The 26,330-nt window shown below is 41.3% G+C and overlaps 2 protein-coding genes across 4 annotated transcripts in view; one reads left to right on the top strand and one right to left on the bottom strand.

Annotated features, from left to right (window-relative positions):
• Positions 1–19,161, top strand: part of zdhhc14 (zinc finger DHHC-type palmitoyltransferase 14) — a 39,654-nt gene extending 20,493 nt beyond the window's left edge. For 2 of the 3 annotated variants that reach the window (XM_063909277.1, XM_063909276.1), the window contains exons 4-10: positions 4,010–4,162; positions 8,358–8,495; positions 9,331–9,379; positions 10,957–11,059; positions 11,682–11,791; positions 13,549–13,654; positions 18,058–19,161. In XM_063909277.1, the coding sequence (XP_063765347.1) occupies positions 4,010–4,162; positions 8,358–8,495; positions 9,331–9,379; positions 10,957–11,059; positions 11,682–11,791; positions 13,549–13,654; positions 18,058–18,534 (1,136 nt within the window). In that variant the 3' untranslated portion in view covers positions 18,535–19,161. The remainder of the gene's footprint in view (positions 1–4,009; positions 4,163–8,357; positions 8,496–9,330; positions 9,380–10,956; positions 11,060–11,681; positions 11,792–13,548; positions 13,655–18,057) is intronic. The other variant, XM_063909278.1, reaches the window with a different exon arrangement.
• Positions 19,162–20,187: 1,026 nt separating this feature from the next.
• LOC134881744 (galectin-8-like) lies at positions 20,188–25,851 on the bottom strand. The gene is made up of 8 exons (XM_063909280.1): positions 25,249–25,851; positions 24,883–24,971; positions 23,210–23,420; positions 22,973–23,092; positions 22,819–22,845; positions 21,835–21,923; positions 21,536–21,701; positions 20,188–21,389 (listed from the first exon to the last, which is right to left on the bottom strand). Exons 1-8 carry the CDS (start codon positions 25,285–25,287, stop codon positions 21,240–21,242), a joined length of 891 nt encoding a protein of 296 aa, XP_063765350.1. The 5' UTR covers positions 25,288–25,851; the 3' UTR covers positions 20,188–21,239.
• Between the last annotated feature and the right edge of the window lie 479 nt (positions 25,852–26,330).

A 26,330-nucleotide genomic window follows, 5' to 3' on the forward strand; every position in this document is an offset into this window, starting at 1 on the left:
ATACGTCCGTACAGCTGCCATACTAAACAGTGCGTGATTCAGCGTGTTCATTTCAATCTGTTTTGTGTTTTGGTCCTTTTATCTGCCCTCAAGGTCAGTGGTGGCTGTTGGGTAGGCCTCATACATAACACTGTGTTGAGTGTATTGGCAAAGCTCTACATTTAGCTTAACTTTTCTATGACTACCATGACTGTTTCTGTTTTGTCGGCCATACTAATGCTGCTGTTTTGTGTTTTGGCCACATTCTAAATGATGCTCTAAACCAGTCAGAAGTCTTATGTTCCTCTGAAAAATCACTGGCACATCTATGCAAATGGCTTCCAGCAAACGTATATCTTTACAAATCCTCTGAAGTATGTTCAAGGCTGACCATTCAGCCTTTTTGGGTGACGCTTTCTTTTGAATAGCTTTAACTTGAGAAGGATTCACTCCACTGTGTTAACCGCGTGCCAGGTGTTACTTTTCTTGACTTGTTTCAGGGCAAGGTCAGATAGGAAATTCCTCTGCAGTGTATTTCCAGAGCCAAAGTGTTTTGTTCCGATAAAAAGCAACACTTGAAAGTTAATAAAATCCAGTTACGGATGTTTTTTTATCAATCGAGGACGCAAATTACCGGCTCAAAACACAGCATGGTGCATTTAACCTGATCTGATTTACTTTGCATGTAAACAAAACTATAGCAGACAAACTTGTATTAAGCTGTTTTGCCACACAGTTCTTTGACCATTTCCCCTCATGCCTTACTCTATAAACTAGCAGGGCAATGCACTCAAAATTACAATTACCGTCCACATACGTTTGTCAGTGAACAGATATATTTAGTATAACTTAGGTTAGACTAATAATAATAATTCATTGAAAAAGCTGCTTATTTAGTTGACCAGTGATTAGCATCCACTTCCCCATCAGCTAATCCTGTGAGAAATTACAGTGACAGAAATACAAATTGGAGTGATTTAAAGGTTTTCCTTCAGGGCTTGCATACAATTATATTACTATCCCTTTAGAGATTAGAACCAAATTAGCAAAAATACGAGATAAGAAGCACAGGTGCAAAGAAATGGAGCCTGCAAGCAGTGAGATATTGAACATATTTAGTGGCATGTTCGATATATTAGAAGAAGCAGTTAACCCAGCATTAGCACTCCTCAACAAACCCTGACATAAAAGACTTGGCTTGCAGGTTTTCATCAAAATGTATACAACTGGTTTGTTTACCACATTAAACACATGTTCTCCCCCATCATGTTGAGGTTAGAAAACTCACCTTTTCATTTTCCACTGTGGCTTTTCAAGAGACATCACACGGCCATATGTTCCGTCTCACTTTTCTGTGAAACCCACTCTTTAACACCAGCATCCGATACTGTTTGCTGCTGCAGAAGAAGAGATGGTCTTTCTATTTAAAATCCTGTAGGATATTTGAACATAGATACGCTTTTTAATCGTTTGACACTTTAATGGAGTAGTCAATACCAGTAAAATGGCGCATGGTGAGGTACGCCTGCTTCGTCACATAAAGAAGCCCGTCATTTTTGGTTTTTGTGTTCTGCAGAGAAGGGAGGCTGGCGTTGGTCACAGTTTGGAGTGAGAGAAAACAGGACAGAGTAACACGGCGAATATCGCCGTGTTACTCTGTCCTGTTTTTTTTGGAAGACCTTAAAGGCGGCAGGCGTGCGTTGCTTAGGCGGCTGCTGTAAAGTGCTGCGGAAAACCCTGCAGCTAGAGCGTGCATGAGAGAGGGGAGGCACAGGCATGGCTGCAGGGTAGTGTTGCACGGTGCACCAGTACTAGAAAGGTATCGCGATACCCTGCCGTTAAAAACGCAACGATTCCCCCATTTCATTAGTACCGGTACTTTAAGAATGACCCCCCTCACCTTTCTATACACTACTTCCTTGCCTTATTTTCTTGAAGCTTGGAGTTCTTTGGCTGGGTCTATCTCTCTGAGGGATCTCCCACTAGACACTGATAAGCTTCGGATGGCACTGAATAAATGGTTTGGTTCAGCAGTAAAGCTACTTTGACACACCCCCACTCACACACTACTTCGGTGCAGGCATCTTGAATGACTGTACCGAATGTTGAATGACTGGTCGGGTTGTGCTTAAGGTGTGACCACAGCTGATTAACAGGATTGTGTGTGGACATACTGGAATTTAGAGTCAAGAATTTAACGATTGACTTCCAAGTTGTCGGTTGTTCCTGCAAGTGTAAAGCAACTGCATTTTATATAGGTAACTAGCAATGGTATTTTTTTCTTGGACCAATTTTTCTACACTTCCTGTAGATTTTCTTTAATAACCATTCATTTACCAAAATACTTTTAAAAGAGGTATTCTGTAATGCTTGGGAAGGACCCTACAGTTCAATGTTATGGCTCTTTATTTCAGTTGATAGAAGTTAATTTTATGTCTGTGTCATTTTGCTCTATTCTTTTTTTAAATTATTATTATTTTGTCTTATGTCCTTTTATAATATGCTGCATTGTTGGAAGAGCTCGGGGCCTAAGATTTTCATTGCCATAACGACACTGTAGTTACTGTTTATCTGACAATAAAAACCCTTGAAATGCGCTTTGAATACCAAAAAACAATGGAACTTTTCTAGTGTTTTCACACTTTGTTAGTCGGATTCTGCTTTGAATTGTTTACACACTTCTCATTTGTTGTCTCCATCAGTGAAGCCATAGTTATGTCTCTGAGTCAAATCATTTATTTTTATGTTTTATTGTATTCTATAAACTACTGACAATTTTTCTCTGTGTTGGAATTCAACAGACACTGGAATGGCTGCCATTCATGTAGAGATAAAGACTTAAGAAACATTTGGAGAGGTCTCCTTAATGTTTTCCGGAGCTGTAGAGAGTGTATACAGAAAAAGGGAGAGCGCTCTGTAGGCAGGGATCACATTAGAGGCAAATCAAACCGGTTGCATTTCCTCTGCTCCCCTTTAGAAATGTCAAACACCCACACAAGCCTCTCAGTGCCTATAGCCCCTCCTCCCCCCTCCCCTCTATCAAACATATACCATTCTGTTAGCAATGCTACAGGCTTCTGTGTAAATGATCTTCCTACACACTATCTACTGCTGTCAGGGTGCGTGAGAGCAGGCTGAGCAATAATACGATGCAGCCTCTACCTTTTTTCACAATCACTATCATTGCTCTCATCCTCACCGTTAAGCCTGTCATCACTGCTGTTTTACTCCACCAAAAGCCATTCAGACGACTTAACCACCATTTTCTCTCTTTGTATTACAGTCTGAGGATTGCGGTCTTAAGTGCATGTTGAATTCCAGACTACCTGAACTGCAAGTCTAGTCACTGTAGCAGCTTACTGTGGTTCAGAATAAAATAGGGTAGTGTTTTATCTGCAGCACAAAGGGTTGGTTCCATTTGGCAAGTTTGACACTGTATCCCTATAGCTCATACAAAAGAGCTTCAATGGTGGGGCCAATTAAATATAATGAGCTGTGTGGGTTGTCAGTGCTACTGTTATCCTGGCATGTACCTTTATCAGAGCTAAAGATAATTGCAGATCAGTAAAGATTTTAGTTCACCAAGACCTGGCTGAGATTCACGAGTCTCAGGACAAATTAAAGCAGACAACCTGAACACACTGCAACCAGACAGTTAAATCCATAAAGACCTTTATTTATCTACACCTTTAGTTCCTCAAGTGGCTGATTTTACAAATACCATTTGAATATGCCAAAGAAATAATGATTGAAGCTTGACATTTTTTATAGATTGTTATTTTTTAAGGTTTTGTCTGCAGACTAATTAATATAGCGAGACTGCGTTACAAATGTACATTTCTAGCCATTAGCCTTTTAGTGTTCTGCTCTCCAGTATTTGGGCTGCATTGTCCTCGCAGTATCCAAGCAGTGCCACACCTAATAAAGGTTAAAAAGATTATGAACTATAACATAACATATAACTGTGCAGTAGTTTTTCTGTTTCTTACCATTCTCTCTCTTGTTTTTTTCCCTCTTTGCTCTTCCCAAGATGTGGCTAATGGCAGCACAGGCTACAAGCCTCCTCCCAGGACGAAGGAGGTGGTAATCAACGGCCAGACAGTCAAGCTGAAGTATTGCTTCACCTGCAAAATCTTCAGACCACCACGTGCCTCCCACTGCAGCCTCTGTGACAACTGTGTGGGTGAGTGAAAGTGATATTCACTGGCTGTGAGCTTGTATGCTTGCTGAGATGCTTGGCACTCTTTCTGTCACTGCATTTGTACTGCATTTGTTTAGAGAAATTACTGGAACAAGTGCAGACTTTACCATTAATACGATATACAACTCAACTTTTACTCTACTGGGTTCTGCTTCTTCAGAGGACACCTTCTTACTAAAGTACATTGTGTGGATAATGACTTTCTTTTACTCTTCCCCTTAAATGTCCCCTATTATGCAATGCTGTCTTTTATACATTTATATGTGTCAGAAAATATAACCCTCTCTCTTTTCCTCCTTACCCACATCTCTAAAAACGGGGGTACAAAAGAGCTGATACAGATTTGCTTCCGATATGACGTCATAACCGAAATGTGGGCTGGCTTTAAATTGAACTCCTGGCAATGTCCCGCTCACGTGACACCTCCCAACCTATCGTCCGCAATATAAAGTAGCGAGCTGAATCCCCTCCGCAGCACCTCTGTGTGTTCAGCAGGATGTCTGCAGGAGGGACTTAGAGTTGTCATATATATAATACATATGTCACTGTCGCTAGTGGTAAACACTGAGAAAATGTGAAGCCACAGACTCAGCACTTCAGGAACAGGGCTGAAACAGAGGGGGATGAGGCATGCTACAATGGGTGATCTGTTTGGTATTTTGAGCAAAACACTTCACAGACAAGTTTTGTATAGATATTGCCCTACAATATATTGTACAAATATAGCATAATAGGAGACCTTTAAATGAAAATGCAAATGCAGGTCTTTACATACAGTATTCAAAATTGTACTGTTAGAAATTGATAGCTCAGCTTAAGAGAACAGGTGTCGAGTAGCCTACTTCTTCTGCCACTGCCAATAGCAGCATTGTTAGTTATAGAAAGGGGAAAAGTAAAGAAAGACTGGTGTTTGCCTTGACACCAAATCATTGATTCCAGCCCTGTCATACACCAGCCAAGAAACAGACAATCCCCAAGCCGTAGTTATATCCAGTTAATGAAAACACCTCCTATCTATTGATATGTATTTAGAAAAGGGTCCGTATAGATCTGATGATCAGATACACTGCTGCTTCACAAGACCTATCTGAGAAATATGTGTTGTCTTATTTCTCTTAAAACCAAACTTGGGGTTGATACAAATGCCGACATGACTTTTCTTATCCGACACACACATAGAAAGTCACATTTAAAAGCCAAACAATTTAGATAGGTCTGAAATATCGTGGTTAACCCGATTTACCAAAAACTGTATCTAAAGATGAGAACTCAAGACAAATGTTTAGTTTATGATGCAAATCCACAGAGAGTATACCGCACATACGCTTAGAGGCATCCCCACTGAGGAGAGGGAGGGAATAGTTACAAAGAGAACAACAGAAGGAAAACTGCAGCATAATGGCTGAGTTTTGCTGCTCTTCACAACCTCATGCCCCATCTCTGGAGACAAAGTGAAGGTAGACAATGAACAGGAAGATACAGACACACAGGTTTGTATCTTTCTCAGCAGAGTTTTTGTTCTCCTTCTCCAAATGTCCTGTCAGAAGTGGGGCTGACAGAAAACTAGAGAGAATAAGAAGAGGAAGTAGTAAACACAGGAAACAAGATGCAGAGGTAGTAATCAGATGTGGCAGATGCACACTGGAAGGAAGGAAGACAGACTGGCAGCTGAACAAAAAGATGGGAGGGAAGTCATTTCACAAACAAAGAGTTGTGTGCACATTTTAGGTGGGTTATGAAATTCCAAGATGTAACAGTAAGAGCTCACTTTATTAATTTAATCTTCCTCAAATTCAAGATATCCTGCATTAAAACTGGGTCAAATAAACAAGTGTTTAAGCCAGTATAATTACAGCAAATGTCTTTTTAGACTTTTTCAGACCAAAGATGGACACTGAGCGGTGTGATGTAATACATCAAAATCCTTGGAGATTAGGTTCAAATAGTTTTTGCTGTTATGGTTGTTGAGAGCCACAGATGGGAGGGAAATGAAGAATGAGAAATAGAAACACCTAGTTGAACTATTTTCCCTCAGCTCAAAGTTTTCGGGCCCTTTTCGAAGACTGTAAAGCAAGGGAATCTATTAGTGTTTTTTTTACAACCATTGCATATTTTTATTTTACTTTGTGATAATCACTAGTAACAAACTAACTTGACACTTGCTCTTAACCTGGAAATGTGGCTCACATCGGCAAGGAGAAGTGGTACGAGTGGGTCCCCTGTCTCTTTACTTCTGTCTCTCTGTGTCTACCTCAGGGGCTGTGCATGCCAGGGGCCTCTCAAGCTCTTAAATAAGTCAGCAGGGCCTCCCTTTGCGGAAGTGCAGCATAAGAATATGCTTGTCACTTCCTTTTTAAAAGGGTTATCCCTGTGGGAATGCTAGAAGAAGCTTATAAGAGCTCTGAATTATGACACACACATCTTAGCTTTGCCCTCCTCTTGGTTTCTCTTCACCGTGTGTACATTAATGACTAACATAGTCTCACTGTTTGCGTTTGAATTCCAGTGGTTGATAAATGTTAGTGGTTGTGTGGGCAAAGGGTTGGGATTGTAGTGATTGATTTTTAGAGGGATTTAAGGTCTCTGTGCTGCTGCTTTTCCCCTGATTTGCCTAACTTAAGACATTTGATGGAGATTTAATGGCACTCTTGGGGAAATGTTATTGTTATGTAAGCAAACAATGAAATACACCAAAAAGAAAATTGGCCCATAATTAAGAATATATTAGATCATTATGAAACCTTTAGAGTTGCTTTTAGAGCAAACTTTAGGTTTTACTTTCAAGCCACCGGCGGGATGACGCTAATGAGCATCCAGCTGCCACGCCTGCTATCCATTAGTTATCTTTTTAGCATGGTTGAAAATGAATATGAAACTTACAGCAAACCTGCATTTTTTATAGAGCTGTTTTAGTTTCCTTTTTTTTGGAATATCGTTGGACTAATGGTTTATTCTTTAGACATCCTTACATTGACACATGGAGATAAGCATACAGAAGAACACCTCCTTGGATGGTTGGTCACGTCATATTAATCGGCATTGTGGCAGGCCGTGATAATCCCAGTTGACCAGGTGTAGTTTTGTCCCCTTTTATCCTGTTTGGCTGAAGGTCTCATTGGTCACACACACTTCTACCAGGCATTGATTAATGAAGACAAAAGCAAGTCATTTCACTTCACATAAATAAATAATGACTCTTAATTAGTTAAGTAGCTCCCGCCTTGCACAGCGAGTCGTTCACTGTCAGAGATAGGATTTGTGGACTGAATGAATAACAGCGCTCACAGTACCCTCTACTCTTTTACAATCAGTGAAAAGATAAGTGTGCCCGAGCACTGTTTCTTTGATTGAAATACCACTTATTATCACCTGAAAGCGTTTCACATTAAACATATTTACTGCACTTTACGCTGTATTCAAAAACATATTTCTAGCAAGTTTTTCTAAATTCCAGACACTCTGTATTTACCTAAACAATTGGGATATATTCAGATGAAAGAGGCTCCTATCTGTACCAAGTCTGTACCAAGGTGGCTGACAGGCTGACAGTGTTAACATATCGCTGCCTGCCTGATCTCTGTTGAAGGCAGTCTGAACAACACTTTTACTTTACTTGTTTTTTTGTCTTCATTTGCATTTCCTCAAACGTATTCTAAATGTATGTCTTACTGGAGACACATTAGCCTGCAGGGTAAGTGCTCCTCTACCTACTTAGACTTGCAGAATTCTTCAGCCATACACAGTCATGTTTGGCCTGTAACTTTTATTAGTTTGGGCAAACTGGCTATTTATATAAACTATTCGAAAAATGTGTATATTTTTATGCCAAGACCCAGAGGGACACTTCCCTTTTCCCCTGATTTCCCACAGCTCCGGACTCATCTTTGTGTTTACATGCACTGAAGTAAACTGCTTCTATGTTTTTTCTTTAAATGTCTCTCTGATGAGAAACCTGGTTTTACTAATTGAGTTTTAGAAAACATCTTAAGGATAACTCAGATGTCTAAGCCATGTGTTCATAAAACCGGATTCTGGCAGGGAGTGCATGTACCTGACAAAGTATTTAGACTGGAGAAATGTCTCTGTCAGCAGTTTGTTGGAAAAAAGGACTTGTAGGTGTGAGTTCTAAATAAACGTTCCTTACCCTCCGTACGTCTGTCTCTCTCCGTCCATGCAGAGCGTTTTGACCACCACTGTCCCTGGGTGGGGAACTGCGTGGGAAGGAGGAACTACCGTTTCTTCTACATGTTCATCCTCTCGCTCTCCTTCCTCACCATCTTCATCTTCTCTTTCGTCATCACACACATCATTTTGCGTAAGTATCTGAGGGTAAGGGGTAAAGGACATGGGCTCAGGCATGGTACAGAAACACACACACTCCACCTGGCTGTGCTCTCCGTGTGTTACAAGCCAGCAGGTTGTAAGTGGGCGTTGTGAAAAGCTGCAGCTTTCTGGCTTGTTACCATCTTTCCAGCTGGGAGCAGGCAGTGGACTGTTGGGCTCCCCATGGTTGTGGTGTGTGTTCGCTTGTGTATCATAAATGATAGTCATTGGATCAATGTTGGACTGGAATAGAAACACAGGCTGCTAGAAAATGCAAATGTAATGCTGGTTATCTTCTTTTAGTGTTTCTTTGATTATAACCATGCTGTCAGCAAGTGCTGTCAGATTTGGCTAAAACTGCATCGCAGCAATTCCAATTGTTTATTTTTGTATGTTTTTCCCATTGGGGCTCAGACCAAGTAACACACATCACAGTGATTTAAATATCAGTTCTTTTTTTAAGATTACAGTAGACAGACAGTTTTGTTGTGTTGAAGGGAAGGTAAATCATACAGCCACATGTTATGGCAGGCCTTCATCTTCACACCAGAAGTAAAAATGGCAGCTCTAAACGAACTACACTGTGGGTCGCATTACATCACGTGACCACAACTAAGTAGGTGAGATTTTCTGTGTTTGGTGTGGTGATATTTGATGTCCCCAACAACCTCTGTAGTCTCATTGGTCACTAGCTACTAACTGCATTTTGAGAGGGCTTTTTTTTTATGTAGCTTATATCAAAAAACGTACTGAATAATTTACAGGATTCTGTAGTAGGACATTTTAATGGTCTAATGTCTAATCTGTCTCTCCCTCTCTCTTCACAGGCTCCCATCGAAACGGGTTTCTCAACGCACTTAAAGATAGTCCTGCTAGATATCCTTTCACTTGGCCTTTTGGCATTTACGCTGGAATATGTGTCTGTGAAGTGTGATTGTCTGATTTTAGTGGCTGTCTGTCCATGATATCCTCTCTTTCCACAAGTGATGACCTTTACAGGTCATTCAGTAGGTCAGAATTACTTTGCATAACATGCCTTTTCAAAGCATTCCCATTAATTGCCCCTGCCATCTTTTGCAGTTATAGTACTTACATAACGGGTGTTTGCCTGAGTCGTCATGTTCCATCAGGGTAACACGGCTCGCCAGGCAGATCCTCGCTCTGTCTCTGTCAATTGATGTGGTGGGTCTTTGATTTCATCTGGCTCTGACTCTAGCGTGCCCCCTCTGCTGAGATGTTGTGAGAGTGATTTGATATGAGGGCAAGTCTCTCTGAGTGATAGGTGCCAAGTGTGTGCGAGACGTTTTAAGCTACAGCTGCTACAAATACCCTGTAAGTCAGCTTATTGTCACGGCATCATGTGGAGTCTGGAAGATCCAAATTCAGACTCCAAAAATGCACTTTTTAACCAACACCTTTTGACTGTTGATGAATAAATACAAAGAGCTTTCTGCTTTCTGAACTCAGGATCAAATACAGGAATAATAAGCAAGTTTGATCATTAGAAATGATTGAAAAATAAATGATACTCAATACTACTTGCCACAAATGAAGTTGCGACCACAGAGCTATGTCTCGTTCTGTGCCCTTCTCTCTGTGGCCGAGTGAGATTACTGTTTCTCTGGCAGAGAAATGTGTGCCAGGCCAAGCTGATAACAGCCCGTGTCCTACAGGACTTTAATAAAGCGGACTTGCAGTCGATGGTATCGTCTTCGTCCTTTGTACCGGTTGAATGATGACATGTTTTGTCCTTGCTAAGGAGGAAGAGATTAGGAAGAGAGAAAAAGAGTGGGAGGATTAAGAGAGATAAAAGGGGGAGAGAAAGGAGATTTAGTTGATTTCGACAGTACCATTTTACAGACGTATGCATGGTCTTTGAGTATGAGATATTATTCTGACCTTACAATATGGGGAATTATTGGGATGTTTTACTGTATTTGTAGAGAGTGTATCCTACGATGTAGTTTAGAGACATTTTCTGCTCCTTCTTCTTTATAAAGACAGAAGAATTCATCTTGTTTGTGCGCTTTACTTGGAGCCGTGTTCTGCCATCCCAGTCAAATGAACTGGTAACTAGGAACTATTGGCAAGAGGGGGACATCCCCGAGGCTGTAGGTCAATATGCTGGCTGCTAGAAGTTGTGCTATATTGTCCATGTAGGCTCCATATGGTGTGTGTGTGTGTGTGTGTGTGTGTGTGTGTGTGTGTGTGTGTGTGTGTGTGTGTGTGTGTGTGTGTGTGTGTGTGTGTGTGTGTGTGTGTGTGTGTGTGTGTGTGTGTGTGTGTGTGTGTGTGTGTGTGTGTGTGTGTGTGTGTGTGTGTGTGTGTGTGTGTGTGTGTGTGTGTGTGTGTGTGTGTGTGTGTGTGTGTGTGTGTGTGTGGACTTTTACAGTTTTTATTTAATCTATTGTGACATTAAGTGGCTCGATTATTCCTTGACTTCATTGTTGCACTGTGCTAGAGGTGGTGGTGTGTTTCTTTTCTGTCTGGTCCATAGTGGGCCTCTCAGGCTTCCATACCTACCTAATCAGCTCCAACCAGACCACGAATGAAGATGTGAGTAAGACAAATGCATCCCCCAACATATACATACACCCCCCCCTGTTTATTAAAATATGAACTACAATCAGACCTAAGTACAAAATCAAGTGAAGCTTGAAGCATTGCTATGTAGTTGTTTTTTTCTGGTTTTGGTCGAAGGTATTCATTTGTATTCCAATTACACTCCAGTATAAATTACATTTCCTAGAAGAAGCATTAGTGCATTTCAAAGCTGCATTTCATACCTTTTTCTTAACAAATATTGTGTTGTATAAGCAGAATAAAAAGAAACTGGTAATACGAAACTTTGCTATACATTTATATATACCGTATATATATTTCTATTTTTCCTTTTTTTGAAATTATTTCTTGTAGTTATTATTTTGTATCTTTTGCATTCGGGAACATTGCTAGACAGACGCTAAAGTCACCTGACAGACAGAGTTGTATTACGCTGGCTGGTTAAATAACCGGGATAATATCTGGAATGTCATGAGATTGACCCTGTTATGGGCATAAACACTTTTAGCGATCAGACTAGACACCATACACAGACATCATCTCTATGAACACAGGATCTCCATTTTCCTTCCAGTGGCTCTTGAGATATTGATCTATGTTGTGGGGTGTCTTCCAGATAAAAGGTTCGTGGTCTTCTAAAAGAGGGAAGGACAACTATAACCCCTACAGCCATGGCAACATATTCACCAACTGCTGTGCAGCGCTGTGTGGACCCTTGCCACCGAGGTATGAGGCGTGTGAATGAGTTTTTCGGAGGGGATTTATGCCTTCCCAGATGCCCATATGATGTCATATCTGCCCTTTCCTTCAAAGCTCTAAGAAAACCCATTCAGTCATGTTTACCTTCATGTGTAATAGGTCACAACACCGTTATACCCCCCCCCCCCATCCCCACCACCCATTTTAATTTTGCGTTTTGTCCAAAGGCAAAATTAGAACTGTTAGTCAAGGCTCCTTTTTGATGTGCCGAGCTGCTTTGAAACGAGCCTGCCTGCAGCCTTCTCTCTATTCATAGCCACTAAGATACAGCAACAGTGGAAAGGATTTCAAGCCCATTTTCACCAAATCTAAGATCAAAGTTGGCTTGATATATTCAATTTCATACTTCTGCTGTTCATGTGATTTGACAGAAATACAGGCCAACTGTCACAGCGACATTCTCATGTCCATGCGAGTGGAAATGTCAGTAAACATCGCACATTCCCTCCCAGCTTCTTTCACTTCAACCTTTCTCATTACTCATGCATGAAACTGTGTTTTTTTATTCCTGCCAGAGAAACTGCTCGCTCTTTTATATCATCCCAGTTAGACATATCTTCCTGCTTACCTACTGGTCAGAGATACGTCCTATCTGCTCTTATCTTTACTGTCCACTGTACCCACCAGATACAACACTCGCAGTGACCCTGTCAAGACGTCACACACATCTCCAGGCCTTTGGAACTTGTGGCCTTTAACTTTGAACACGTAACAGACCATTAGAGAAACACATAATATATAGTTTAGCATACGTACAGTATCTAATTGAACAAACGCATATAAATATATATATACACCTAGAGTATACGAAGAGAAGTGATGGAGCCTTTGGCAACCTTACAGCTGTGCAGTGCTCTGGCCGTCAAAAGCCATAAGTCACCAATAATGATTTCAGTGGGTGGCAAAGGAGAGTCGTGTGTGTGTGTGGCAGGCCACAGGCACAGCACAGCTGGGTCCACCAGTAAGAAAGGAATGTGTTTCACCTAAGCCTCGGACTATGCAGGCAATTCCGCCTCTGGCACACAGAGACAAAAGCCTCTTGCGTTTGATTCCCTGCTGAGACCTTGACTCATATTTCCTCAGCCAACATGTTTTGAGTCTCATTTCCTCTAAGCCGCATTTGCAGACGTTCCAGTATTCATTAGCAGCAACACAAACCGCTGCTGTAGGTTCCCCGAGTTTGTCTCTGTGATTCCAGCAGAGCATTTCCACCAGAACCCAGCTCAGTCCCACTGGAACACACTGTCAGCACACTTCCTGTTAAATGATTACCCTGGGCGCACTGGTTAACACCTCTGGCTCTGTGTGTGTAAGGAAGACACTTTAAGATCAACCTTTTATCCGGCTGATGATTAGCCAATATTATCACATACACTTGGCCCATGATCACACACATCTGCAAAGCAAGACACTATTCACTCCACCGCAGGACCTCTGTGATTTATTACCTAGTGCTGATTTTATGTGAATGGACAATTAGAGTTAGCAGAGGCTTGCACACAATATTACAACACACATCCTCTCACATGCTATTGCCCATGTGGTACCACTGACACACAAGCACTCTTCTAACCCTTCCAACCTAACCCTGAGTGGACCTGGCTGTAGATGAGCCTGCAGTCAGTCATTAGCGTACTGTTTGTTCTGTAGGTCTGTTACAGTGGGGACAGTGCTCTACTGTATTTAACCACACCTATCTCCCCTCTTTGTTTCTCTCTGACTAGCCTCATTGACAGACGGGGCTTTATCCAATCAGACACGCCGCAGCTGGCACCACCAACCAATGGCATCACCATGTATGGAGCCACCCAGTCTCAGCAGAGCCACATGGTAAGACACTGACCTGACTCTCCTCTCTCTATGATGTGACTGTAAGGTAGGTTATAAGAAATACAACAAAGGAGCATCAGATGTTTCTTTTTACAGCACAGCCAAACAAACTTGTCTTTAATTCATAAATGAATCAGTCAGTAGTTGGAATGCTGCATGGCAATAGTGGATAGACAACACTTACAGTAAAACCTACCAATGGAGCGGTAATTGTAGTTGAAAAGTGTATTGCTGAAGAAAAGGCAGACAATTAATACAGTTAAAAGTGGCTTTTCAAGATGTGCAGAAGATACATTTTAGTAGTTGTTTAAATGTGCATCATAAGTTGCTTGGTGGATCTCCAGCTGATCCAGCTGTTGTTACTTTTCCAGAAGCAGACATTAAGGCCCGTTACCTGAGCCCAGTGTCAGTTTGAGGAATTCAAACTGCAGTACAGACACAATGGCTCATTGTATTTAGTAGCAGATGTCCTGGTAAACATTGGCTATTGGTTTAAGGCCTGGCCTTGATAACGTGGCCCTAGGCAGAGAGGCTAAAGGCCAAATGAGGTTTTACATAACAAGAAACACCTTCACTCAAATCTCAACACGCTGCAGGATCAGAAAAGCAGCACCTTTCTCTCTGTATCCAGACCTGGGAAAGCACACACAGTTAGTCATTCTCATCCAACCTGATTGAAAGTGATGTAATTGCTCTGGATTGCAAAAGAGCATGCCAGTGATGTTTTCAATTTTGCATGTGCCGCTCCACGTCGTCTATAAAATTAGGTCAGCAGTTACGTGTGTGTGTGTGTGTGTGTGTGTGTGTGTGTGTGTGTGTGTGTGTGTGTGTGTGTGTGTGTGTGTGTGTGTGTGTGTGTGTGTGTGTGTGTGTGTGTGTGTGTGTGTGTGTGTGTGTGTGTGTGTGTGTGTGTGTGTGTGTGTGTGTGTGTGTGTGTGTGTGTGTGTGTGTGTGTGTGTGTGTGTGTGTGTGTGTGTGTGTGTGATTGAGCTGGTGATTTGACTCTCCCTGATTTCAGTCTTATCAGTCAGAATACTGCATGTAAGATTGAGGGTTTCCACATCAAATCTTTGCACAGGCCCAAAAAAACAATGAGCAGGAATCGGGGGGACATCATGTATAATGCATCAGACCATTCTGTACAAACTCACAATCCCATCACAGTGAGTAAACACACATGTCCTGTGATGTGAAGCTGTCGCGTGCAGTGTCAGAGAGAATAGCCATTGTAGTGAAGAGGACATTGTTGTGACCTCACTGACCACTTTCCCTCTGGTGCCCGAAGAGGAGCAACAAGTCTACCTTTGTTCAGCTCAGCCGTTTACAGCACACACTACATGCTAGATTTAAGCGTATTCACACACGGCTACTAAACGTCTCTCACTGGTGCCCACAGTCGTCTCCTTGTTCCCATCCATACTCAACCTCAACCTGTCAGTTCTCACTGAGACGTCCAACATAAATGTCATTCGTCTCCAGGTCCTGAATGTGCGGACTACTTGTAATGGGCTGGAAAGCATCGGGACATTCCCTTGCGTTAGCACATTCAGAAATAACTGCCATCTGCTTTTTGTAGCGGCCGTGATGAGCAGCCAGAGTTGTCCTATTGTGCCGGCTGCTGGCCATTTATCTGCACCCTCATACAGTCAGCTGTTTATTTCATATCCATTTGTTAAGCCCTTCAAATGCCACGTGTAACACATAAGGACTGACTATTGATGCAACGTACTTTATTGCTATAAAAAAGCTCTCTTGAGAAACCAGCTGCTCATTTCAGGGCAGCATTGCACTGTGGCTTCAAGTAGCTTTTATAGAGGCTGCTGATTTTTTTGTAAAATCATTCAAACTGCAGTAGGAGTGTGTGAATGTACATGAAAAGTGTATAGCAGTATAGCTTAGCTTTAACATACCAAACACTAAATGGGCTGTAGCTGCTGTGGTATTAGGCCCATCAAACGTAGCGTTAAATTGAAGAACGCTAAACTGATTGGGTGAGTGTTTCAATGGTTCTGGTTATTCCAGTCGAAAATATCAGATTCACAGCCCTACCAAATATATTGTTGACTTGTGCCTGTCAAACATAAAGGATGTGTTTTCCAGGACCGACATAAGGATTATTTGACTGATAGAAGCGAAATAGTCATTTATGTTGCTTCTTAGGTTACAGGACGTAACTAGGGAGTTACAAGGATATTTCTTTAGGGAAGGGAAGTTTATTTTACGAGTGTAATATTTGGATTCTGAACTATATACTATTATAAATAAACTTGCAAATATCTGTGTTGGTAGATTTGACTGAAAGCTTGTGAGAAAATGTGTGCTGCAGTAATTGACGTGCACTCTCATGCTACACAAACTGCTTTTGCTTTGTAAATATTTCTAAATTTAGCCGTGTCTTCCTTCCTTTTCTTGTCTCTCTTTGACTAGGGACTGACAACCCATAGCCTTGTTTTCAGTCTCACCTCTGCTGTCAGCTCAATTAATGCGGGTACCCAACTTAGCTTATTTGTTCCCATAGCAGCTTGATATCGTTCAGTATTCAGACCCTGTTTAGTCAGTTTACTGAAGATGAAATGAGAAACAGGAAGGTGGAAGTTAACTGTTCTTCTTATCCGGAGAATTCATCCAATATTAAGTGCCAGCCACACGGACAGTATGTCATCAGTCACAGCACACAATGTGTTGTTGGGTATAACTCGGACAGCTTGATCTCGAGGCGTGTTTAAAGTTGGTGTCAGTTTTGGGACATTTATCTTTTATCTGTTTCAAGGGTGGGATCATCCTCCTCATGATATCACAAATATTCCATAAAACCGTAATTGATCCTTTCACAAAATCCTCATTAAGTGGACAAAACTGTTTGGAAAGAGTACTACAACTTACCATTTTCATTCATTATTTTGTGTGAAAAGATAGTTGAATGCAAAGCCACCCCTCCCAGTTATAAAGATATCAACTCAAAAAGAGCCTCAAAGTAGAAGAAGGCGATTCTTCCATATACTATTTTTCCTGTGATATAATCTTTCTATGACATCCTAACTGTACACAGTTCTGTCATCTAATCCAGTTATAACATGTAGGGTAAAATAAAAGCTCTCTTATCCTTGTTGTGTCATCACCACACGTGAAAGCATACCAAAACATGTCCCGAGCTGCTTCACTTGCTGTCCAAGGTTAGTCCATCAGCAGTCTATGCGAATATTGTTCCTTGAGTTGTGTGTGTGTGTGTGTGTGTGTGTGTGTGTGTGTGTGTGTGTGTGTGTGTGTGTGTGTGTGTGTGTGTGTGTGTGTGTGTGTGTGTGTGTGTGTGTGTGTGTGTGTGTGTGTGTGTGTGTGTGTGTGTGTGTGTGTGTGTGTGTGTGTGTGTGTGTGTGTGTGTGTGTGTGTGTGTGTGTGTGTGTGTGTGTGTGTGTGTGTGTGTGTGTGTGTGTGTGTGTGTGTGTGTGTGTGTGTGTGTGCCGCGGGGGATGCACAGTGCTGAGTCAGACCAGCTTTGACTGTTTATAAAACACGAGTGGGCCTGAAAGCAAAAAGAAAGGGACCACGCGTTGTTTCCACACTGATGATGTAGCTCTGCGTGAACGTGGCTGTGAGTGAGGTTTCCGTGTCATTTCAGTCCAATAACCCTCGCTCATATTATCCCCATCATCAAACTGGATGGAGTCCAAGCTCGTAAAGGCGATAAGTCAAGAGCAGTTGATACGTGCGGGTGATAATAGGATTGATAACACTTATAATGACATCTCCTGTACTGTCAAAGGTAGCTCAACTTCTGTTTGAATCACATCTGCAATCTGCTCTTTTTAGGTCGCTGAGATTGAGACAGAAAGGTGAAATGTCCAGGGCCGATGTTTGTGCTTGACTTTTCTTGTCAGTCAGACTTTGGGAGTGGCATGTGAGGGAAGGAGGCATTAAAGAAATAAGTCATTGTATGGCATGTGAGGATAAAAGGCTTATGGGGTTGGAGCGATTCTCCCCGTGGTTAATTTGTGGTATTGATGATTCGCCGCATCCTAGCCCAGTTACTCTGCTCCAGTTTTACACTTTCCACTAAAGCAAGGCAGTGGAGATCAATAGGTCATGAGGCTGTGGCTTGTCCATTGTTTTTTTACCCTCTGTTTTTAACCAGCACAGATGCATGAGCTACTGCAGGTTTTTTGTATAGCTCTGTATTCTAACCAGGCTACTTACACCTTTTTCTCTTTTCTCTCTCTCTTATCCAATCACCTACCCCCCGTCTGTTGACCCTCCACATTATCTGTTCCTCGATCCGGTGTTTCTTTCCTTCTTGCTTCATCCATCTAATCTCCAACACTGTTATTTATTTTCTATTCCCATCTTTTACCCCCTCACATTATCTGTCTCTCTGACTTCCACATCCCCTCCTCACTGCTTCCGCTCAGTGTGACCAAGACCAGTGCATTCAGAGCACCAAATTCGTTTTGCAGGCCGCCGCCACTCCTCTCCTCCAGCAGCAGAGCAGCGAGCCAGTCATCCTGACGACCTCCAACGAAAACGGGGGCCCGCTACCCGGCCGCACCTCCCTCAACCTGGGCGGCCCGTGTACCTCTCTCCCACTCGGTCAGCCCACTCCCCCGACGTCCACCTCCAGCCTCAGCTGCCACGAGGCCACAGACATGTTGCCAATACACGGACACAGCCACACACACAACCACAGCCACAGCCACACCCTGCAGGAGCCGGTGGCCCACCACCACTTTCTCACCCCCGAGGAGGTGCCCTCGCCGCCTGGTATGCTTCCCTGCGGCAGCCCCATGGGTCACAGCCACACTATGCAGGCCGGCTTCTACAACCCAGCCAGCCAGGACTCACTGCACGAGGACTCTGTAAGGGGATTGGTGAAGCTCAGCTCTGTCTGACACTGGGATGTAACCCCTCCTCAGAACCATGAAAAGCCCGCTCTCTCACCCTGACTAGTTTTCCTTTCTCTCCTCAGCGGGACTCAAGAACTGAGAAAGGCTGTGGTTTAAATTCAGCTGCTACAAACTGTGGAAATGAACTGAAGTGAAACCAGTGTCTTGCCAAAGCTCTCTGATGAATCATGGAGAGATGTTTTCTAATGTCTCTCTAGTGACCTGTGTGACAGAAAAACTAAAAGGGAAGCATACTCCATCAGCTCCTGGAAACTGGACGGGGATGTTTCTTCTTCAAAGCGGCGTATGTCTGTGAGCCACGATGAGCAAAAAAGAAAACAGTACATGACATTTCTGGTCAAAATGATGAATATCTGTCAATGCATCACGTTTTTGTGAGTTTTTTTTTTGTAAAACAGACTCTAGCCTTTTTGCCTGTTGCTGATTGGACGGTGTCTTTTGCCTTTTTTCTCTGACATTCTCAGCAGTGCAATGGTTGATGTCCTCATGTTGCATATCATCCTGCTTTTTATATGTTATAAAAAAAAGAGACTGTTGTACTGTACCATGGTTATTACAAATCTTACAAATTATATTTCCTGTGGATATTAATAAAACACCAACTTTTTATCAGATGCGACTGCATTGATATTGAGGTTTCGAAGGCATGATGTGTGCTAATGTGAGTGATGATAACTATTCCTTTAAAGTGAATTTAGTGAACAAAGCCTCTGGTCACTAGGTGTACGTAAGAAAGATTAAAACACAAGCTTATTGGATGGATCTTGCTAAACATTTATTTTCAATTTAGGTTAAGACTTTCATTTATTTCCTTTTTTTCCCCCCAACAAAGTATTGAAGTTTTAATCTTCCTTCTTTTGGAAAAAGATTAAGACTAAAACAAGGACTCTCAGTTTATTGTATATTAAAAGGGATTTGTGAGTGACCGTTAAGAAACAAGATCCATAGTTCAGTGAATGGCAGTGGTTGGTGAAGGTGCTTGGATAGTTAAAGGCAGCTAATCAATACTTAATTATCTCCCGCCACCCTGTGGTTAAGTAGGAGTACTGCAGGTCAAAGTTATTATTTTTAACATTAAACTACATTTTACATAACATATCAGACATGGGTTGGTCATCAAGTGCGGACCCTTGGATTCAGACTAATGGAACTTTAAGCAGAAATAATCAATATTCCTGTAAACTTTATGAAGTTGATCCGATGCTAATGTTATGTGAAGCAGATGTCCGTTTGAACAAGACTTTGTACCTCCCTTTCAGCTCTTTTTTCCCCAGCTTTTAACTTAACTTCCTGTCTTCCCTCATCCAACTAGTTTTGGATGCAACAGGCAGCAGTTTGAAGTCAGTAAGTTATTTGTTTCGTTACTTGGCTTGCATAAGGTTTTCAGAAAAAGTTAGCAATGTTAGCTGCAGCAGGAAGTAAAGCATTTAGCTAAAGACCCCCAAAAGACCCAGAGAAAGAGAGAAAAGCTCCTTCAAATAAATCAAAGCCTTTAACACCTTGGATACTGAAAGTGTATGCATCTTGTGCAAGAATAGGTCGAATGATGCAGGTTAGGTGTTAATGTGAAAATAATTTTAGTACCCACAAAAGTAGGTTTAACTCGAACCATATAGACTTTAAACATTGGAAACAAAATGGTAGTAGTAACACATTTATTTGTTAATAAATCATTTATGATACATAGGGGTTATTATTCCAACATATTTTACAACGGACAATGCAAAAAAACACTGACATTGGAAATGAAATATACCATTTTGAAACATTGCTCATTGCAGCACTGAGTTGAGCAGTGACGGAGAGACGGACACCGATTCTACTTTACTCTACAGCTTGCATAAAGATTGCGATGGACATTTGTTTGGTTATTGAATTAGTTATATATTAGACGGACCCTGTACTATTCTGTGCTTAAATTCTGCTACACCATTAACATGTTAAATTGATTTGGATTTCCAGTGCATGGGACCCTATCATGAGTCCTTAGGATTACGACCCTTATCACAGACTGAATTAGAAAATAAACAGTGCCCTCAGTAGGCATGTCTTTTTAAAATAAACAAGAAAATACAGATAAATTATTTTGAACATACTTTTTTTTTTTAAAGGTAGTGATGAGAGATTTTACAAAGCTTTATTTTATTAGATGTACAATAAATCAGTTTTTATTGGGCCTGGCTCCAAAAGAATGGAGCACTTCCTTTCATTCATGGGTTGTTTTTTCTGACTGTCTTAGCATTTGAAGCCAAATGCTTAAACATTCACATACTTCCAGTTTCAAATATACAGCTCACTAAGGGCGTGTCACAGCAGAGATGCACTAGAGACGGTATAAGAAATTAACCAAGGCAAACCTAGCTTGTAGCTGTAAACAGTCAAGGCTCAGGCCACCGCTCCAGCACAGCTAACTCTCATGCATCAGACGTCAAGCCAGGGCTGGAAACATGGACCATAAATACTCCATGGCGGGGCCTGTCTATATGGTCCTTGGTCACCAAAAATGCTAGACTAGCTTAAAATCAGTGACCTGTGGTTTCTGCAAGACTATCCCGACCTGAATCAGCACAGGGTTTGCAGTTTCCAGTCCCCATTGTCTGAGTCATTGTAGCTAAGCTAATTTAGCATGGATAACCAGAATAGTGTCCGTAACGCTGGCTTCAGGATGAGTCTAGGGTCCCGAGTCGGAGTCACCACAGTTTTACATCATCGAGCTCCAGGTCCCCCATGATCTCCAGCTGGTCGATGCTGCCCAGGTCCTGCACCCGATGTCTGAACTCAAACAAGTGTGAGCCATTCACTGCCAGCTTGAACTGGTGGGGCTGACAGAGGATGAGAATCTGACGAAACCGAACATTGATTCATTATTACAGAGCACACAGACGCAATGAGAAATGATTAATCACCCTCATTTTTTAACCAGGCAGTTTTGTTTTAGTTTTTCCATATTCTCCATCCTTTTTTAAATAATAAACCTGGTTCATACCTCAAAGTATTCCCCTGACAAGAAGGGGAAGTACGGCAGCTCCCGCTCCTCCTGACCCCAGGATTCACTCAGGTACGAGTTCCTGATGAATGCGCCTGACTTCATGCGAGGGTTCAGGTGCAGAGCGATGTTCTCCGTCCTGCTGTTACGGAGGTTCACTGTAAAACTGGAAAAGCCGTTGGATCAAAGGTAAAAAAATGCAATCCTTTTTTTTGTGTGTATTTATGTTTCCGAGTGAAATTAGTAGTGTGAACATATTAGTGAGATATGCATCAGATTGCCTGTATTTATGACTTTACCTGTGAGGGTACATGCTGACCTGTCCTTTGATTGTAATATGCTGCCCTGGACTCAGTCCTTTCAGGATGCTGCCTTTGTAAGGGAGGCTCTGTAATAAAAATCATTACAGTTGATACAATTCTTTATCTAATTATTGTCATTATTGATAAATCTGAAGATTATTTTCCACATGTTCAAATGTAGGCCGGACATCTGTCCAAAACCCAAAGACATTCAGTTCAGCATCGTACCTCACAAAGAAGCTGTAAAGACTTGGCATATTTTATATAAAAAAATACTACTCAATTAGCGTGTGCGTGCATGCATAATAAGTTATTTTCAATAAATGTGGAACGGTTACATTAACTTTCTATCAGCTACTGACTGGTTGTTCTGTTCTCAGTGCAGGTTTGGCCCAGCATGCTCGCTAAAACCATTTCATAACTACTTTTTGATGCATTCCTTAAAAGAGGGGGAAAAATACACACGGTGCTATACTATGTATATGGAATAATGAGGAATATTAAACGGATTATAAATGAAATGATTATTCCAATTCCTTACAATTGTGGGGTTATTTTCCCAGTTTTGGCCATCCTTCCTACTGGTTATAATAATATTGGGCTCTTTAATATCTAAAATCTGGGAGTAAGACATCATCACTAAAAGAGGTAAAGAAACCAAATAGAAAAGTGTTTTTACTTTGGGGTTTTCCTACAAATAAGGGTTTTAGATCATTTGTTTACAACTTGTCGCACTCCCTGAGGGCTAAAGGTATTCCTGGCATACTGAACTTAGTGTAGCAATGATGGCGGGTGTCCATATATCTAAAAAATAAGTTTAATAAACCAGGACTTTCCTTGAAAAATCTGAGGGGCTGCATACTAAAATGGACAGTCTACAATGCACAAACAAAATAATAATTTAGAAAAATTTCATCCAGTGTTCATGGCATCACAAGATACTGAACACATTGAGGTTTTTAGGGAAAGGAAAAAACTCACCAAGTCACCTGATTCTGAAAATATTGCCTGAGAGAAAGAAGAGAAACAATTTAGAAGTCTTTGGAAATCATTAATCAGATATAGTTTTTAAAGACACACATCTGACCAGCTTGTGACGACAAAATGAAGCAAAGACTGAGAGGAATACACTTACTGAGTTTGGGATGTAGCCAATAGCATGCACCCTGACATTCCCAGAAATAGAAAACGTGTCAACCCTGTTCAGTGGGATTTTGTGCTTGTACTCCAGCAGGTGAGTACCATTTACTGCCACCTATGGGTGAAGACAGGTATTTTAGTACCCTATTTTCTAATAATCAAACTGCCCAAATGTATAGGTACTCCACAGGTGTATTGATGCCTCCATCCTTATTAGCGTGGCTTCACTGGCCTTGAAGGCGTCTTGGTGCACCAGGATGATGGTCTCGAAGGGGGCTCCGCGTTTGTAGGGCAACTGATGGAGCGTTTCCTCTTTGCCCCAGCTCTCCCGCAGCAGGGAGTTACACACCACACAGGGCGAGCCTATGAAGCGAGGGCTGAAGTGCAGGGCCACGTCAGAGCGTGGCTTGGTGCTGCAGCCACTCGACAGGTCAACCTGAAACCTGGAGAGTGCACAGCGAGGCTGGGTTATTAACCGGGGCTTACGAGTTCACCTCATGTCAGAGTGTCTGTTAATTGGCACCTTTTAAGAACCTTATCGACAACGGCAGGTCATGTTTAAAAGCCACAGCCACAATCTTTATGACCAAAAAAATGTACTTTAGGGGCTTTTCTTTTCTGTAAAACAGTAAACAAAAACTACGGTAATAATTCATACATCTACCACTGACAAACAGGGTGTAATCCAGCTGTGGTGTGATGATGGTGTAAACTTTTTTCACTGACCTACAGAAAAACAGGGCTGGTCCACTCACTAGAGGTGAGTTATTTTGCCTCATAATTTAAGTTATAAGTAGCAAAATCGATCAAATGTATGGAAATGATCCTTAAATATGCTTCTCATTATTTTTGTGACAAAAAGTTTTGGCAGCTCATTCCTTAAAACAGAAGCTTGAGATTGATTATAATAGGGAGAAATACTGTATAATAAATGGTATATTTCAAGCATGTAAATAAGTTATTTTTTAACTAAGATTTGTTGGAAACATTTTCAAACTTTAACTGACTGAATTTGTTTGAAAAGTGGGCTTATTAACAAGAATAGTACTGTGTGATATCTGTTTACATATATATATTTAAGAAGTAAAACAGAAAAAAAGCCACATTTCTGGTGTGGGGAATATTCCCTTGTACTTCTTGAATTTGCTGAGGACCAATTCAAGATGGACAACGGGCCGTAGTTTGGACACCCCTGCTCTACAGCAAGAGGAGCCAATCATTTTTAATGCAGCACATTTCCAACTGCTTGTGTCTGTTTCTCAAGACAAGGGGTGTGCAGACCCTACAGTGACTATGGTTAAGTTCCATATGAAACGTCACCTCAAAATATCAAAATGAAGACTTTTAGTTTCTTTGAGCAACACCCCGTTCTGTAGCCAAACCTGACCTGTGACCCCCAGGTGACTTGTCAGCTAAAATGAACCTTTACATAATTTGTAGTTTTCGCGATAAATACAATTAAAAAGCTGCTAGATGTGTTTATTCCAATCTTTTATTCTACAATGTGTTTTCACTCACTAAAAAACAAGCAAACATTAACATTCAATTAAAAAAACATTTAACTAATTGTGAAATTAATTAAAATATCTAAAAGCAAAGCTGCACACAATTGATATGTTTAGTGTTAGTTTTGCTGTTATTGAGAATCAACAGTTTGGAAAATATTGAAGTTACAAAAGTTGCATTTGAGGACTGGAATTCAATTTAAATGTGTCAGTGTTTATGGGTTGTGGGTGTGCCATGAAAATAAGATCACTGAGGCTGTGCTATGGTTTTAAAAAGTATGGGGACCACGCAATCAGATTTTTCGAGATTAATTCAAAGTCACATTCTTTGCATTAACACACCTCAGACATCCATTAAGGTGGCACTCCTGTGTGTTTTTCTTATTTTCTTACATCTTACCTGTCAGCCTCTGGGGGCACAGTGCCCTGGATGATGATGATCTCCCCAGGGTGAAGGCCTCCAGGTATGGGCCCTGTGTATGGGATCACCTGAGGTGGAGAGTTGGCGTTAAATCTCTAGATAACTGCACTCAGCACATAATGCTTAAAGGAAGGGAGCTCATTTTAAACGCCTCTGTGATTATTAGCATTAGCCCTCTGATGCCTTGGATCAGTTTACGTCCTGTGTACAGTCCGTTTACACACAGCTGCTGCACCGTTTATATCTACATTATAGTCTACATAAGAATCTATTGATCATTGCATGATGGCATTAGAGGGCTGATGTGAACAACATTAAGAATAATATTAATAACAAGCCCCTTACCGGATTCAGGACAGTGTGTTTCGCATTTGCCACAGACATCGAGCTTCTTGAGTCAGACTAACATGCAGAAAGAGAGCAGTGTGTGCTGTCTGCGGTAAATGTGACCGCTCTGTAGCTCTCCTGCACTACACGGGGACGGTGGCAGTGGGCATCTTCTCGCCATCTGCCCGGAACAGTACGCGCATGCGCAAACCTTGCCATGTGATCAGGCGCACTGACTGCGTTAACTCTAACCATGGCTCAACAAAATGCATTATAAATATGCCGTCTGTTCTCAGGCAAAAACAATGTTTTAATGGTGCGAAACTATATGAATTTAAACTCACCGAGGATATGTTTTGATTAAAAAAAGGTAATTGTTCTAAAATAAAAAGTCAATGTTGCATTCATTTAAATAATTCATTTAACTGAAAAATAACTGATTGGCATACTGTTAAAATAATAGTTGAAGAACCAAAGCAATAATAAAATGACACTGAAATGAAAACCGTAAGAATGTGTTACACATTCAGAAAAATCATGAAGGCATCACAATTAATGTGAGGATAACACTCAATACATAGCAGGACATATGGTGACTTGAATCATCTTAAAATAAATAAATAAATACAATATTAATTTATGTTAAACGGAAAAATACGTAGAAAAAGGTATAGATGAAAAATAAAAATTCAAGAAATGTTAATGGATATAGTTTAGTTTCCTTGTATGCTATGCAAATCAGTTAGGCACGCAAATTCGGTAGTGACAGCCACGTCGTATCTGGCTACTTCTTCTCTTCATACAGCAAAGTGCAGAGATTACTCTCTGGTGCCATCTGGTCTTCAGAATTATTTAGGTTTCGTTTCTCAAAAACTGAGGAAATCTACCCGGATCACTTGCTGTTGTCAGTTCAGAACATCATGAAACCGAGTAACTATACTTAAACAAAATAATAATATGAATAACCAAGTGTGTGAGTAAGCCAGATCAAATGGTTGATTCTGATATTTACATTGTGCCATACCATGAATAACACTGCACTTCCTGCTTCTGGTTAGATGCCGCATTTCGTTGCTTTAGTACTTCTGTGCAAGGACAAT

The sequence above is a fragment of the Eleginops maclovinus genome, chromosome 19 (genome assembly GCF_036324505.1).
Source record: "Eleginops maclovinus isolate JMC-PN-2008 ecotype Puerto Natales chromosome 19, JC_Emac_rtc_rv5, whole genome shotgun sequence".
NCBI classification, from domain to species: domain Eukaryota; kingdom Metazoa; phylum Chordata; class Actinopteri; order Perciformes; family Eleginopidae; genus Eleginops; species Eleginops maclovinus.

What these genes read in the sequence shown, in the direction of transcription:
- LOC134881744 (XM_063909280.1), bottom strand. Translation starts at nt 25,287, where the DNA reads ATGTCTGTGGCAAATGCGAAACACACTGTCCTGAATCCG. An exon ending in GTGCCCCCAGAGGCTGACAG is followed by an intron (nt 23,421 to 24,882) that starts GTAAGATGTAAG and finishes TGCACTCTCCAG; the next exon opens with GTTTCAGGTTGACCTGTCGA. An exon ending in GTCAGCATGTACCCTCACAG is followed by an intron (nt 21,702 to 21,834) that starts GTAAAGTCATAA and finishes CGGCTTTTCCAG; the next exon opens with TTTTACAGTGAACCTCCGTA.